Source organism: Centropristis striata, chromosome 10, assembly GCF_030273125.1.
Source record: "Centropristis striata isolate RG_2023a ecotype Rhode Island chromosome 10, C.striata_1.0, whole genome shotgun sequence".
In the NCBI taxonomy this organism is placed as follows: domain Eukaryota; kingdom Metazoa; phylum Chordata; class Actinopteri; order Perciformes; family Serranidae; genus Centropristis; species Centropristis striata.
In genome coordinates this window covers 18,014,726-18,030,330 of record NC_081526.1, presented here as the reverse complement: position 1 = coordinate 18,030,330, position 15,605 = coordinate 18,014,726, and the positions used below count along the sequence as shown (strand labels likewise).

The 15,605-nt window shown below is 37.6% G+C and overlaps 1 protein-coding gene across 1 annotated transcript in view; it reads right to left on the bottom strand.

The window, feature by feature from the left end:
• The window catches only part of slc49a4 (solute carrier family 49 member 4), a 56,787-nt gene that overhangs the window by 40,234 nt on the left and 948 nt on the right, over positions 1-15,605 (bottom strand). Inside the window, exon 2 of the mRNA XM_059342413.1 lies at positions 10,183-10,276. Within this exon, the coding sequence (XP_059198396.1) occupies positions 10,183-10,276 (94 nt within the window). The remainder of the gene's footprint in view (positions 1-10,182; positions 10,277-15,605) is intronic.

Here is a 15,605-nt window from a genome sequence, read left to right as displayed (position 1 = left end):
TTCCCAACTATTATTTAACTGTGAGAACAATATTACAGGGTCCCATTTTATAATACAAGTATCAGATCTAACAAGACAATCAGACCCGGCTGCAGCACTGAGCCTCACATCAGTGTATTAAGTTAAAGACGCTGAGTAATGAAGCACTCGTTGATATTATCTAATGGAGTAATGACAGGGGAAGGAATGAAAATAAGGTGTTATTATCTCTGGAAATGCAAGTAACAACCCACCGCTGTACAGTTTTGCTTATGCACCTTCACACTAAGTTGTGCGAGACAGATGTACTCCGAGATGTCCCCTGACGCCACCAGACCCCTCAACACCCTCCGCCCCCTCCAGAACGGTCTGTCTGAGACTGCCAGCTGCCAGAGACAGCACACGGCTGATTGTCTGTGAGCTCAGCAAAGGCACCATTCATTTAGAGTGTGTTAGACGACTCGGCGGGGAGAAAAGGACAACAGTATGGAAGGTGAGAAGGCAGAGGCAGAGAGAGGAACGAGGAGGAGGGATCTTAGGCTCATAATAAATCAGTATTTTCTCATTCAGATTGCACTTTGACAGGTAAAAGTCCCTGCTGATTCTCATTCAACATAAGTGAGTGAAGTTTAATCAAGTTAACTTTCACACTTTTTAGGACCTTGTTAATCCCAATTTAGATGATCTGCATTTCCTAAAATATCATAAAAAAGAAATATCCAAGAGCTCATTTTAAAAAACACAGACAGACTGTTTGGGGACCTGCTAAATCACATAGCCATCATGTTTGTGGCATCAATCACTGTCAAACCATCAATGCGGCATTTTAGAAAATTAATCTGTGTGGGAATAACAACTATATTCAAATAGGTCTCAATACATGCTGACGTGATACTTAAGTTTTGAAACTGATGCCACACCAATATGAAATCAACACCTTACCATGCAAAGAGCCATACATTACATATAACCTTTATGAAAATCCCATTGACATTAAGAACCTCTTTTTCCAAGGGAGACCTGACCAAGATAGGCAGCAGCAAATACAAAACACAGTTACAAAATTACACAGTCAAAGCACAAACCAAGGACAAAAAAAAAGATTAAATGTACAAGCAGATTATGAAAAACATGTTTAAGAGTTGGCCTCAAGTACTCAGTTTAGATTTTAAGAGCGCTCAGTGAAATTAACTAGTTAGTAGTCAGTTTTTAGGCATTCTGCAACTTATTCCATGCAAAAGGTGCAGAGTGGACAAAAGCCCCTTTACCCAATTCAGTACGGGCATATGGAACAAAAAGCAACAAAAGATCTCAAGAACGAAAAGAATAAGGACCAGCACTTCTCTGCACAATTAGGGTACAAATGTAGGTAGGCAGTAGTCCGAGCACTGACTTAAATATAAAAGCATAGCAATGACTTTTGAGTGGCCAGAGCATGCCATCCCCCTAAGAGTTTGACTCACAATGGTGTGTCAAGGTTTTACAATTAGCAACCTAAGAGAAGCATGGTTAGCAGTGTCAACCAATCGATTCATATGTGAACTTTACCTAACTAAACTAGTCTAACACTTTATACCAATTTATACCAGAGAATAGGTCAACAACCGTGCAAATCTGAAGAGACATCTGATGCCATCTTTTGTTTCTTGACAGTTTTCAATGCCATTCAAGCTACAGACGTGTTGCGTTTGGTTCCAAAAATGTATTAAGGTTCAATACACAAACCTACATTTGGAGAAAAAGCCCACTATCCAGACTTATTGTAGGCATTTACCAGTTTATCTTTCTCTTCCGTGTGCTTACACTTCTCTGCCCTCTAACTCTTTTTAACTTTGCTGTCTACTGCCTCTGGGGTTCACAGATAAATGTGTCATGGCAGAATACAAAGTGCGCTGGTCAGTGACAGATTGATTGGAGTATAAGGTGTTCACCCTATATCTCCTTCCCACATCTCAGACCTGCTAACATCCCAGCCTACACACCAGCACCTCCTAAAATACTCTATGGCTCTTACTTTTTTAGTCTGCCCACTCCTTCTTTCTTTGTAGAATTCTTTATATGTCTTGGTCTTTTCACTGAGTTTTCAATGGTTTTCTAGTATAGATTACTGCATCTGCGAGTTTGTTTACACAGTATAGTTTTGATCATCTAGTTATTCATCTTCCTGCATGATTCTAACACTATCTTCTGGTCTGGTCATATGCATTGATGTACACGTCTTTGACTCTTCAACATCAATTACTTGATAACATTTCTGTTCCTTAACACATTGGTGTCATCAAAAGCATCTTTTAGCATTTGTCTATAGAAATACATTCTTTGCATCAAAATAATCAATTCTGGACTGTTGAAACATATGTGAGCCATGGCTATAACTATTTGGCTATGTCTGAACTTCTTGGAACATTACTGAAATGTATTTGAGAAATGTTTTCACGTCTTCTCTCCATGATTAAGATGCTTTTTGTTTTCTGTCACACTTTGTTTACCCCCAACTACTACACTAGGCATATCACTGTGGTTGCGCTCCGTTGGGCTGGCGTGTCACTTGTTTTTGTAACGATAAAGGCGGAATGACCCACTTTAATTGGAAAGCAAGCTGTAGCTGATAATAAAATAGCAGCAGGTGTAAGAGATGCTGTACAATAGTTACGTTTAATTTAATCTTTTCACAGCTATTTAAGTATTGGCAGAGATAGTACAGTATCTTTTCAATTTGGAATCAGCCACGACAAGCCATGGGAAATAGGTATTTTTTAGTCTATACTGTTGATAACACATGGTCTGTTGCACAGACCCGGTGATTCAAGTAGGCATAGGCGGCATATGCCGTTGTGTGTGCCAAACTGAAATGGAATGGAAACCACACCCAACTGGCAGGTTTTAGAGCACATTGTCTGATTACGGTCTCATTAAGGCCTGGGAAGAGTCCAGATACCAGACTGATCCACCTGCTGTACTGTATCTTCTCATTAGACCTAAAACTTGAATCTGTTTTTTCTAAATACTGATTATCAGACCAACAGAGATACTCAAAAATTGCTTCATATCAGGCCGAACTGTTGACTTTTTATACTCCGTCTTCAGTCTGACATTGCATCCACCCGATTTCCATGCGGACAGGGGATTCAATTTTCTCTAACCAATCATCTAACCAGTCATTTTAAGTCAACACTGATGCGTAGTTAATGCAAACTAATAACAAACTATGATGCAGTGTGATATTGAGAAGACATGCCAGAAGACATGACAGCCTCAATAGCAGCATCTTGTCTTTAGAGGTTGTTTTATTGTTATTACTTCTCCTTGATTTCTGTGTGCAGCTTGACAAGGACATCGGATCCGCCCATGGCGCTGATTGGCTAATCGTTAGTCCCCTGCAACTCTCATTGGATTGATTGCCTTTTAACTAAGAAACTGCAGTTTTGTGTCATGATGCCAGACGAAGCACTCAACTTGGTGGAGTGGGTGGATTTAAAAGCCTGGGCCACAGCAAACTCAGCATAATTTCAAACAATAATGATGCCCTAGTGTGACCTCATATTAAAGTCCATACATTTAAATGATACTTCTCCCAGTATCATATTTTTCTTTGCCTTTTTTATATAACAAAACAAAACATAACAACAAAAGCCAATCTTCTCAAGTGCACCATTGTTTAAGGCTGTCTCAACATAAAAAGTAGTACCAGAACTTTCTGCAACTAAAATGCAATATAAATAGAAAAAAATGAGTTCAATGAGTTCAAATATCTTAATTAGTAAACATATCTACAACCCCAATTCCTAAAAAGTTGGGAGGCTGTGTGAAACAGAATGCATCAAATTCAGAATTCAGAGTATATATTTCCAGAAACAAATGTTTAGGCATTAGATATCTTGTCTTTGTGCTGTATTCAATTGAATGTAGGTCACAAAGGATTTGCAAATCATTGCATTTTGTTTTTAAAATGTTTTTCACCGCAGCCAAATTTTTGGGGACTGGGGATGTAATATACTGACTAATTTGTGATAACTTTCCGAACTTCAAAGTTTTTGAAACTTTGCATTACAAAGTTTGCTCAGTACTTTAAAAGTTCAGTCCCCAGTCCTACTGTCTACAGGATGGATGTGACTTCAAAAACTGCCTGTAATGTGACAGGAGATGAGGACGGATGATGAGCAACATGAGGATGAACAGTCACATGGGGCGGCCACACTGTGGCAGGAGAAGGAAAGAAAGAGAAGGGAGCAGCTTTTTCAACTGGATGATTAAGTTAATCAGTATTGATGAACCCTGTCAGGCCGAATCTGATCGAGGATGAGACAAAGAAGCCAGCACTGTGGTGAAATAATCCCACTGGCTCCGGTCTGCCAAGGCTGACAGACCCAATTCTGCCATCACAAAAAGGCCAGGCCAATTCTGTCCTGAAAATGACACCACAGCAATCGTCACAGTAATATGACAGCCTGCTGCGTGACACACAGTGTGTTCTGATGGTCAATCAGACAGTGTCTGAGTGCGTCTGAGATCCTACTGATAGACACTTACTAATCACACAGCTAGTCTGTGTTTAAATGCACGAGAGATAGATGCCAACTGAAAGGGCAAAAGAAACAAGTGAATGCGTGACAACACAAGAGAATGAGGAGGGTAAAAATTCTGTGTCTCTGATTTGAGAGCAGCCCTAATCACAGTCAGGTCTAATCAGTGACCACTGATGCAACAGGGGCTTTTCTTTCATTTCTCTAAACTTCACAAAACAAACACTGTGACTGTTGCAGTTTCACAGAATAAAAGAGAGGAACTTCCACCACTGCCTTTGATTTCCTAAAAAAGGATCTTAACAACTTGAAACAAAGAGGCGGTTTACTTCCTCAAGAGGCTGTCATAAAAAGAAAATGAAGTAATCTTCTCTCAAACATGAAACGGCGTGTGGAACAAACACGGTCTGCAGGGGGGTGTCGAGGGAACTTCTAAACCTGGATAACTGTCGCCACTTGTCTCCTCATCAGGGGAGCAGGAAACTGTGTTTGATCGCTCTTGCAGTGCCCTTGAACTCTGCACATTAAAGGTTTTGGAGCCAGCAAGACTTAACTGTTTTGTTAGGCTCCCTCCTTGTCTCTCAGGTCATCTAAATCATGATCTGAGCTAAAACTTCTGACATGACAAAAATATCTTGTTTGTAAGAGCCGGCGTGTGCAAACGCAGGTCACTAAACAGAGCTCCCACAGTCTGATACTGTTTTATCTCCACTACTGCAAAGCAAAGAGTGACATCTACTGGTGATCTGGGGAGCCACATGTTTCTATCAGCCTGGTGCTTTTACTGTGCTAATCCACCGTGTCATCCATTAAAACATGGCTTCAAGAGTTATGACCTATTACATTTAAGATGCAAATTAGGTTGAACTGTGTCAGATCTAACATTTGCTGTATGATTCATGTTATCTTGGCTTTCACTGTGCAATCATGTTTTCCACTTTGAATACCGGATCCAGAGAGCTGAAGGTCATGGCTGTGAAAGGTTGTCCTCATCATCCAAGGGGAAAACAGCAGACAGCTCTCACCTGGGATACCTTAAACTCTGCACGCTTTTTAGCTTTAACTAAGCAGACACCAAGGACTGACATTTCCTGTTGAATGGCAGGATTCAGGAGAGGTAGACTTAAATCATGCAAGAGAAACTTTTTTGTACTTGACAGATGCTTCACTCATGCTGAGGTCGCCAAACACTCCTGTCCCATGCATATCTAAGCAAGTAGAGGAAGAAGTGTCTTGTGTCTTTGCAGGGCAGTTTCTATTTGACTCTATTTCCACTTTAAAGTAAGATGTTCTGGTAATAGTGAGCAGCCACTCTTAAAAGTATGCGCACACTGCAAAAAAGGGGGTGTCTAAAAATGAGATAAAAACACTAAAACTGAGGGAAATGCTCTTGCTGCATGGTCAGATAATTTCACTTGACAAGATTCCTTGAACAAAGATAGTTAAATCTAGAAATAAGCATTATGAACACTCAAATTAAGAAATGAACTATTATAATATAACTATACTATAACTATATGATATATAACTATAACTATACTAAAACAAGATGAATTATCTAACACTTCTAAATCTAAGTTATTTTATTTTGGTAAGAAACAAATCATTTGCAGTGCACATACTACAACTTTGGATAAAAGCATTCAACTAATGTCAAGTGAAACTGTATTAGGGATGTTGTTGAACGAGGGTTAAGAGAAAGGTTGAGACCAAAGTTACATTTTCAGCAGTTTTGTGACAATTCCTTCATTCACATGCTACCAGGTGTTATGAATATGGTTGCAAAGGGTGGAAAATGTCTGGTAAATTTCCAGAAACTTTATATTGGAAGTTAAGCTGGGGAATTTTGGAAATTTAAAAAATTTAAAAAATATGAATTTTGACTTAAATATTACTCATCCTCCCCGACCCCATCTATTGAATAGTTAAGTAAAATGACCCCCCCCCTCTAAATTCCCCAAAAAGCCCCATTAAAAATGTTAAATGAAAATAATCAAAAAAAGCCCTTCTCACTCCAAAAAGGTCCAAAGGTTAAGAAAAAATTCAACATGTAAACATTGAATTGAACATGTGATGGAGGAATGCACAATGCATGTAGGGGGCGTGGCCTCATTAGCCCTGCAGTAAGCAGTGTGCTATGTGATTGAGGAATAGCAGATATTCAAGTGTACTTGCATGAAATCTGGTTGTTTTAGTCATGATTATGCTAAAATATATTTTCCCCAACTATATTTAGGTTCTCTGTTAAAGGCCAACCTTCAAATTTGTAAATTCCCTGTATATTCCCATAAACTTTGAAAGTTCACCTGGTGTCGATTGGCTTGAAAGAAAGCAACAATTGCTGTTGCAATTAAATCAATGACCCACAGCAGTGGTTCTCAAAGTGGGGTCTAAGGGTATTTAAGAGGGTTGCAAGATGTCCTGGTATTATATTGGTCATGGGTTTCATACACATTTGTGCAATAAACCATTTAAAGCAGAAATCTTATCAGATGGGGCACCCTAGGACAACATTTTATCAAATGCACATGGTCAAAGTGCCTTAATGTAAAAAAAATAGTGAACAACTGAACCCTAAGCAATCTTCAGAGAAACCACCAGTTTTACACATTCAGATAAGTTAACTTGTGGAAACAGTGGTCAAATGAATCTCAGCTTGGAGTGAGAGAGTCTACACTTTTAAAGACCCTCTCTAATGAAAATCAAGTTTTTAAACCTTATCACAAGTCCATATATTGTTCTTTAATGTTGCAAGACATATCAGTAGCAGAGTCTTTTTACATAATTTAAAACATGTCTGCAAGACAAAATTAACATAAAGCTTGCTTTGAAAACAGGAATTTACCAGGAATGGAAGATCTAAAAGATAAAACAACTATTGAGCTGGGTTATGGGAAGTGTGTGATCCAGTATTTTTGGCTCTACAGTCTAAAAGTCAGGATGTCTTGGCCCCTAATGCTAGAATTTATGACCAACTCTTTGGAAGTGCAATATCAAAATGCTGGGGTACTACTTTTAGGGGAAATATAAATCAATAAAACAAATAGTTTGTCCACTATAGCAGGATTTTGGTTCAGTCAGATACCTCTATAATTTCTGGAAGACCATAAAACAAAAAAAAAAGCTCCATAATTGTGAGTGTGGTTTACTATGCAAGCCAGGTACAGTAAAATACACAGCCTGAAGATTTAGGCCAAAGCCATTCCATTAAAGCAGATGATAAATCCTGAAGGATAAATTTGATTAAAGCGTTGGTACAACCAACCAACGAAAATTCCCTAAATTTCTCAGTGAAATAAATAACTTTCGACAGGAAAAAAGGCTGATTTTTCTCTTGTTGGGAAAAGGACCACAGTTGTCTATGCAAGGTTAACGGTCTGAGATGTTGAGGAACACGTCTGTTCACGTTTAGTCTACATGTTTATATGAGTATATAGAAGTGGACTGAAGTGAAATGGTGTTGCTCTTGATTCAGTCGCATTGAAAAAGCCCTTTAAGAATTCTATCGTGGCAAAACATCCGGGATGCAAACACATCAAATGGGAAATACTCTTTTTCAGCTTGGGCACCATCACAAGGGAACCATGATTCTATCACCTCTTCTTCCTTATATACTCTAACAGAAGTTTTTTTTTTCTTTTCTGTACATTTAGAGCAGTGTACCACCGGCTGTTCACTCCACTGACGGCTTTCTTACCGCAGCCTCATGACACACAGAGAGAAAGAAATTGAGAAAGAAAATTGATTTATCTGCTCTTTGAAAGCCAAAATTATTTTTTAAAAGAATCCTCAAATCCATAGAGTGAAAGTGATATGCGACCCATTCTGTGGAAAAACAATTTGCTCTATGAATTGATATTTTATGATAAACTGTCTCATTGCAGAGCCCAATAGTAATCATTAGACAGATTACCACTCAGAAATATTCAATGAAATTACATTTCTAAAAGGCACAATGTAATTGAAATGACCTTCTGTGAGCTCTTGCACTTTCCAAAAGACACTGAGCTCATGAGTCAAAGTGAGAATGAAACACTAAGAATAATGGGATCCTCTTTATGTTTTCCACTGATGGCCTGTCAAAGTGCTGTCCGATAAAGGAGGGAACTGGTGGTAAGGACACAAAGAAAGAAGTAAAGGATCCAGTATTCAGTTTGAGCGGTCTTTCAGAATTCTGTTCTCTGGCAGATAAATGCCTCCTGATTGTCCCTGACTGTTACAGGTCTCTATAAAGGAAAAATGAACAGGGCCTTAGCTAGAATCAATACAAGCCACAACAGTAGTAACCAATGCATGTTGTGCTGAAGTTGTCCTGATGCTGCTCATACTGCTAATCATGTTAGAAACGATGGATGGCCATGTTGCTCTGTCTGTTGGTCACAACTATTGGATGAATTGTCATTACTTTGGTGATCCCGTCATTTTTTGTCAAAATTTCAATTGAGACAAACTTTGGTTTATGATCAACCAACTGGAAAAATAATGATATTCTCATAATTCTCAACTGTACTTTGTGTTTCGTGCCAAGAAGCAAATAGGCTTAACTAAGATGGTGAACACTGTACCTGTTAAACTAACAGCATGTTAGCATTGTCTCTAGCTTTCCAAAAAGCTTTTTTTTTTTAAGTATCACATTAGAAATCTGTATAAAAACAGCAAAGTTTGATCAAACTTCTTCAATTGAGAAAAAAAAAATTATGTTAGCTTTAGGTGGGTTTTACCTTTATCAAAAAAGAGTTGCTGCACTACATAGGATATGAAAATACATCTGCAAAATAAATTCTGTCTTAGCAAACATTTAACTGACATGACTGAACTGTATCTTTCTAGAAAATATATTAATGTGTCTTTGTCTCCACACAGCATGAAACACAGCCAGTACTAGCTTATATTAAAGAACAACTAAATTTGCCAAATTGAAACAAATTCCTGAAGACTCCTCTACATTTTTCTCTTGTAGATGGGTTAGATGGCCATAAGGAGTTCTTTTGTTTCCAATTTGAAACCTCTGCTTCTTCTACTTTACTGGCAGATTACAGCCACGCGTAAAACGCTAAACCACCAACTTCTGTTGAAACGACACTTTGTTAGCATAATGTATTAGCTCCAAATCAGTTGATGGTATGTGCCAAATTTGCATTTTTGTGTTGGGCATTAAAAACTTTTTTAATTTGCTTGATAATGGTCAGCATTTTGCAAGTGTTTTCATTCAATTAGTCAATTAATCCTTTAGTGTAAAAATTGAAAAAAATCTGGTTATAACTTCCCAGAGCTCAAGTGGAATATTCATAGTTTCAATGGTCCAAAACTCAATGATAAATGTAGTTCATAATCGTATTTGACAAAGAAGTTGCTAAAAGAAAGAATGTTAAATATTTTATGAAAAATAGTATCTGATTAATTTTCTGTGCGTTGACTTATCCATCAAACTCTTCAGACAAGGAGAGGTCCTAACATTTGGCAAGTGACTCTTTTTGTCCATAAACTGATGCAGACTGCTGGTCCTGGCAGTTGGTTGGAAAAGTTTGCCTAATAAATCAAATTATGGAAATTATAGAGGGCTTATGACTTCACTGAGGATCACGAGTCACTCTCTGCCTCCTGTCCAAAACCTTTAAAACCATAATCACACTGCCCTCCTGATCCATCTGCTGCCATTATGTTCACAGACGAGTCTTACCATCTTCTGAGAGGCTGTTCTGTCAGCGGGATGCTCCGGAGAGTCGCTCCTAGCAGCATGAAGAACGCAGAGAGGAGGAGAGACGCCCGCAAACCTGGAAGACACATGATAGTGTGATCAAAGGGGAGAAAGAGCAAAATAATGACAGATAAAAAAGGGGGCTGAGATGGTGGACATGGTTGAGGTCCCCAGCCGAAATAGTCAAGGAACGAATAGTAATTCGTAATTGAGGTGTAAAAAAGTAAAAAAAAAACACTATTTCCCAGAGGCTAAAGTGACATCTCAAACATGTTTAATTAACAATGCGTTAAAATGGAAGATAAACACAATTCATAAAGTGGAGCTCACATATGGTTGGCATTTTCTACTTGATTAGTTACTTAATAATTAATTTAACCAAAATTGTTCCAAAAAATTATTGAATGTGTAATTTCCAGTCTAACACGACAGCTCTACAATAAATCTCTTCATAATGAAGAATATTCAGTTTTAGAGGAATTCAGCTTTATGATCATTTAGGAGGATGTAGGTTGTAGTGCTATTGAAGTTTTTGGTTTATACAGAAGTGGCCAAAAAGACTGCATTAGTTTTAGCTACCTAATAAACTGGCAACTGAGTGTTTGTGGTACACATAAAACTAAACATGCAAAAATCCCAAAGTTCTTGTTTAATGTGATCTATGTGACAGCAATAACGTGGACAAAGCAACTTTCTGTCAACTTGGAAGTCTCTGCTCTCACTTTCTCTCACATGATGCCCATTTAAGGAAATTCTCTTCACTTCCCTGTTCTTCTCTTTCCATGCGAGTTGTTATTGGCTGAAGCTTTGACTAGATCAGCAGTTCCCAAATGTTTTTAGCCGCGCACCCCCTTCTATGTCCCAACCGTGTTGACGCACCCCAAATCCCCCACACCTTAAAAAAAAACAAAATGCAATAAGCTTTTTTTATAGCCATATTAAAGGCGGCATGTTTAATCATGCTCAAATGAGAACACACATATAATTAAATAATCACCATCACAACAATGCGGTCTCATATTTGAATTAACCTGAACACAGTTTCAATATAATGCAACAAAGTTATGCGCAAGCTTACACTTTTAAGAGCAAAGAGGATGATGACAGGCTCAGCATCAGAGGCAGAAAGCACATAAGTTGGGGAAAATGTTATAATATTTTGAGCCGCGTTGAACAAAAATTGCACCAAGTTTAAATGAGCATGGAGCTAAACAACCCGTCATCATAACACAGGTTGGAAAAATGGAAGAAGATAACTTCTTCTACGCTTCACTTTAAGATGAAGTGCATTTTGAATAGCCTGCATTTATTTATTAATTAATATTACAGTTTTTGATTTTACATTTTACAAAGGAAATGTTTATTTACACTTCTTTATTGTGTGGGGGGAAAAAAATGTAATTGTGTAATTATCAGACCGCCATTACATTTTTCATCTCACGCACCCCCTAGGACCCCCTGGGCTAGATCAATAGAATTTAAAACCGGTTGCTGGGATGGAATGTACTTTATTGATCACCGATGGAAAACACAGGTCACAACATGCCTATTTGGAGTGTTAAAGGCTATATTACTTAGATATGGAAGTGGACAAGCAGTCAGTCCTATGCAGTCAGTCTTTTGTTTATGCATCATCAAATATTGACACATCACTAGTAGAAACAAGTACCAACTGAGACTTGTAATTAAATTTTTCAAAACAATGAAAACACATTAGATTTCTGACAGCTGCCCCCTCTTGTTAAATCAAGACAAATAACTTTTCAGCTTCAGTCAGAGCTGAATCAGAGAAAGCTTTCATTTCATTGTTAATTTGATTTGGAGAAGATGACAGTGTTTTCCTTCACTTTGCAGAAGGCTTGCACTGCATGTACTTAGTGGGCCTTTTCACTTAAAAAAAATATTTTTGGACCATTACTATTACTATTAGTATAAAAATTACTATTTTATGTGTGCACAAAAAATTGACAAAGCTTAGAGCTTAGAGACTAAACTTAGATCTGGGAAAAGTAATTTACTTTGTTTTAGTTTTTATGCTCTAGTCTACACAGTGATTTTACATTAATTCGGCTTCGGTGGTGCGCTATATATTAGCCTCATAATGGTGGGGAAAAGCCTGTAGTGTGATGATGCAATAATCACAGCCTTTTATAATAACACTATCATAAGGAATTGGTTGCGCTGCTACTTCTGGGTTTTACAGTCACGGATGCCTCTGTAGAGTTAGGGCCAATTAGAAGAGAGGACTTGTAACAGATTGTTTAAACACCTTAGATAATTTTTTTCACAGTGCCTGGGGCAGTACAGGCATAAAAGGGGTCAAGAAGGTGATCTGACTGAAGCTGCACACAACGCCCCTGAGCTGGTCCTGTACAGAGACTTTAGTTGAAGCAGCAGCTCTCACAATAAACGTAGTAACAAAGTGTAAGTAGAGAATTGCTGAACAGAAAACAGTTTGTCCTCAGCAAACCTAACGAAAAATTAAACAAATAGTCAATGAATCAGGTAGTAGACAATGAGTTGGTAATCGAGTGTTTAGGTCATTTATTTAGTGAATATATCAAACATTCTCTTGTCATATGTGAGAATTTGCCACTTTGTTCTGGTTCATTTCATTATTAATTTCATATTTTTGTATACGAGAGTGTTGGACCAACCAAATAATTCATCAATGTGGCCTTAGAATCTAACTTGTGATAGACATTCTTCAATAAATGTTTCGTTTAGAAATGTAGCCTGGCCTCAAACTGAGTTTTGTGAGTTGCAATAGATGCCAGTCAGCGTATTAGAAATGCTCCATAATATATAAACAGTTGTGATTAGCCTGATAAGGGCCAGGGTCGCCTGGAAATCTTGGCAGATCGGTCTGGTTCACAGGCTAAACTAAATAGGTAAAAAAAGAAAATATTAATAAGAAGAACTGTTATTTGTAGCTCTAAGCCAAGCCATTTTTTAAAACATAATATTCAAAGAGCAACCACACAGTAAATTTCAAACTGGGTCTCTGAATCATTGCAAGTTTGTTTCTTTGAAAACAGGCCCTGATCAGTTCATCAAGTTGTATTTCTGCTGCATTGTGTCCTTATGTTACTGCAGAGGTTTCATTGTACCTTCTGTGATCCGTGTTTGCTAATATTCCACGACATTTGTGTTTAGTGACACAAAAACTCAGTGACCTATATTTCAAAGGGGCTCAGGAGGCCAGACCCTGCAAGCAGGACTTTCAGGCTTAACAACCTCACACTTTAAAGGGCAGAACACATTGTGCAACATCAGCATATATGTATGTCACACCCTAAGCACATTATGTAGGCTTACTACTCCATGACTGCATCATATATGACTTGATCATGAGACTCTAGGCTCCGTTGGGTGGCAACTGTGCTGTTGATCATCAACAGTACTCCCAGAGGGAGGCCGGGCATTTTCTCCCCTGGCAAGTTGAAGCTAGTGAGTGTGTGTGAGAGAGACTGAGAGTGTGTGTCATATATAGGCAACAATGTAAGCCTGTTGCAACCTCTGCATGTCATGTAGGTTTTTTTAAACAAGGTCACACCATGGCTTAATGCAATTTGTGAGTGCTGAATGAGCTAATTTGATATGTAACCCAGAGGCAGAGTAAGCTGCGAGCTGGCTCTACAGTTGAGCATTAACTCTTGTCAGTAAGATGCTCTTAACACTCTCTGACAGCAGCAGATATGATGTGACTACCTTTGTTTAAATGAGACAAACAAAACACCTAGCAACCTCTAATAGCCAATGAATCAGGATCACAAGATTAATTGTGTAATTTCTTTCTTTGATTCCTCCGCAGACTGATGACTGTGATGTTGTTACTATGTTATAACTGTTTTTGTCATCTGACAGTCCAGCCTGGGCGGTATCCACTACGTGTCAGTCAGGTGATGAGAAGGAACTGGTTAGGTGAAGTGCACAGTGACTCAGTAATTCAAGTCAAGAGCTCTTCTGTCGGCATAAGCACATTATATAATGTTCTGTGTTTTCAAGACCACTGTGAATTTAGACTCTCACGAGAAAGAGAAGTCTTAAAAGCCCTTCAAGAGTTGCTTATCTTGCATCAGCACTTTTAACTCTCACACACTGATGTTCTTTTAAAAAGTGATGAGGTATCAATTCATCCTTTTTGCTGACAACATTTACAGGGACCATGTTACTTAATACAGATGTCGAATTAGAAAAAGAAGAAGAAATACTTATTTTCAAAAGAATATAAGATTACAATAAATTGTTGTTAGCAATTATTTTATTCTGACAATCAATGTATTGTCTAAGTTAGTAAAAAAAACATTTGCTGTTGCTGCTTATTGTTCTAATCCGTTTCATAACTGAATATCTTTATATTATTAATATTTTTTACAAAATTATGACAGGATTTTTGCTCTGTTTATAGATTTAAGGAACAGAGAATAAACAGATTGATCAACAATTTAAAGAGTAATTTATTGCATTCCTGCATTTCTTAGGCTAAATATCAGTATTATAGTAGTATAAAAGAGAAAGTTATTACCTTAAACCTATCATACAGTTTAATCAGCATGAGTGTATATATTCATCCTTCTATGTAGAGTTGAGATTCCTACCTTTAAGATGGGGAAACAGTTAACATTTGTTAAGTTTTGTTGTTTCAACTATTACTTCAGTTATGTAAAATAAAAAGTTGATTGGTTTATCAAATATTGACAGACACAGAGAGCCTTAAAGCCTACTGGCCAACACTTCACACTATTTAAAAAAAGACCCTGTCTTACGATGGAGTCAATATTTTATGTAACTGTCAGTGGTGGATGAAGGATTTAGATCCATAGAGTTATTGAAGTAGGGTTTTTATCAGTTACGTATCCATAGTCAGTGTATTATCTGCCTTAGATGATGGTCAGCATGGCAAAAGTTTGGAAAAGAAGAGGGGCAGGAGCAAAACATATTTTAGCCACCTAAAAAAACAATAAGTTTAAGTATAAGCTAGTATATCATCTATAAAAAAACATTTCTGTCCCTGTAATGTACAAACCTTAAGTTCCCTTTTATTGACAAAAACAGTAATTTTACCTCACAGAAATTTGGAGATGCTGTTCCAACACTGCCTTAGATATTTATTTTTTTAAATATTGTGTGACTTTGATGAATCCAAACTAACCCTTGAAAGTCAAGAATACCAAAAAGGTCTTAGATTGAAAATGTTATGTGTTAAAGTATAATCAGAAAAATGTAGCTAAAGTATTTAAGGCAAACGTACTCAATGCAGAAACATGTTCCCTGTGACTGTATGCTACATCATCAGCTTACTATTACTCATGTATTAATATAAAAGCTGAATTTCTACATAGACTCGTCAATAAATTGAGTAATTACTTCAGCTGTCCTTGTATACACTGTTAGGTACTTTA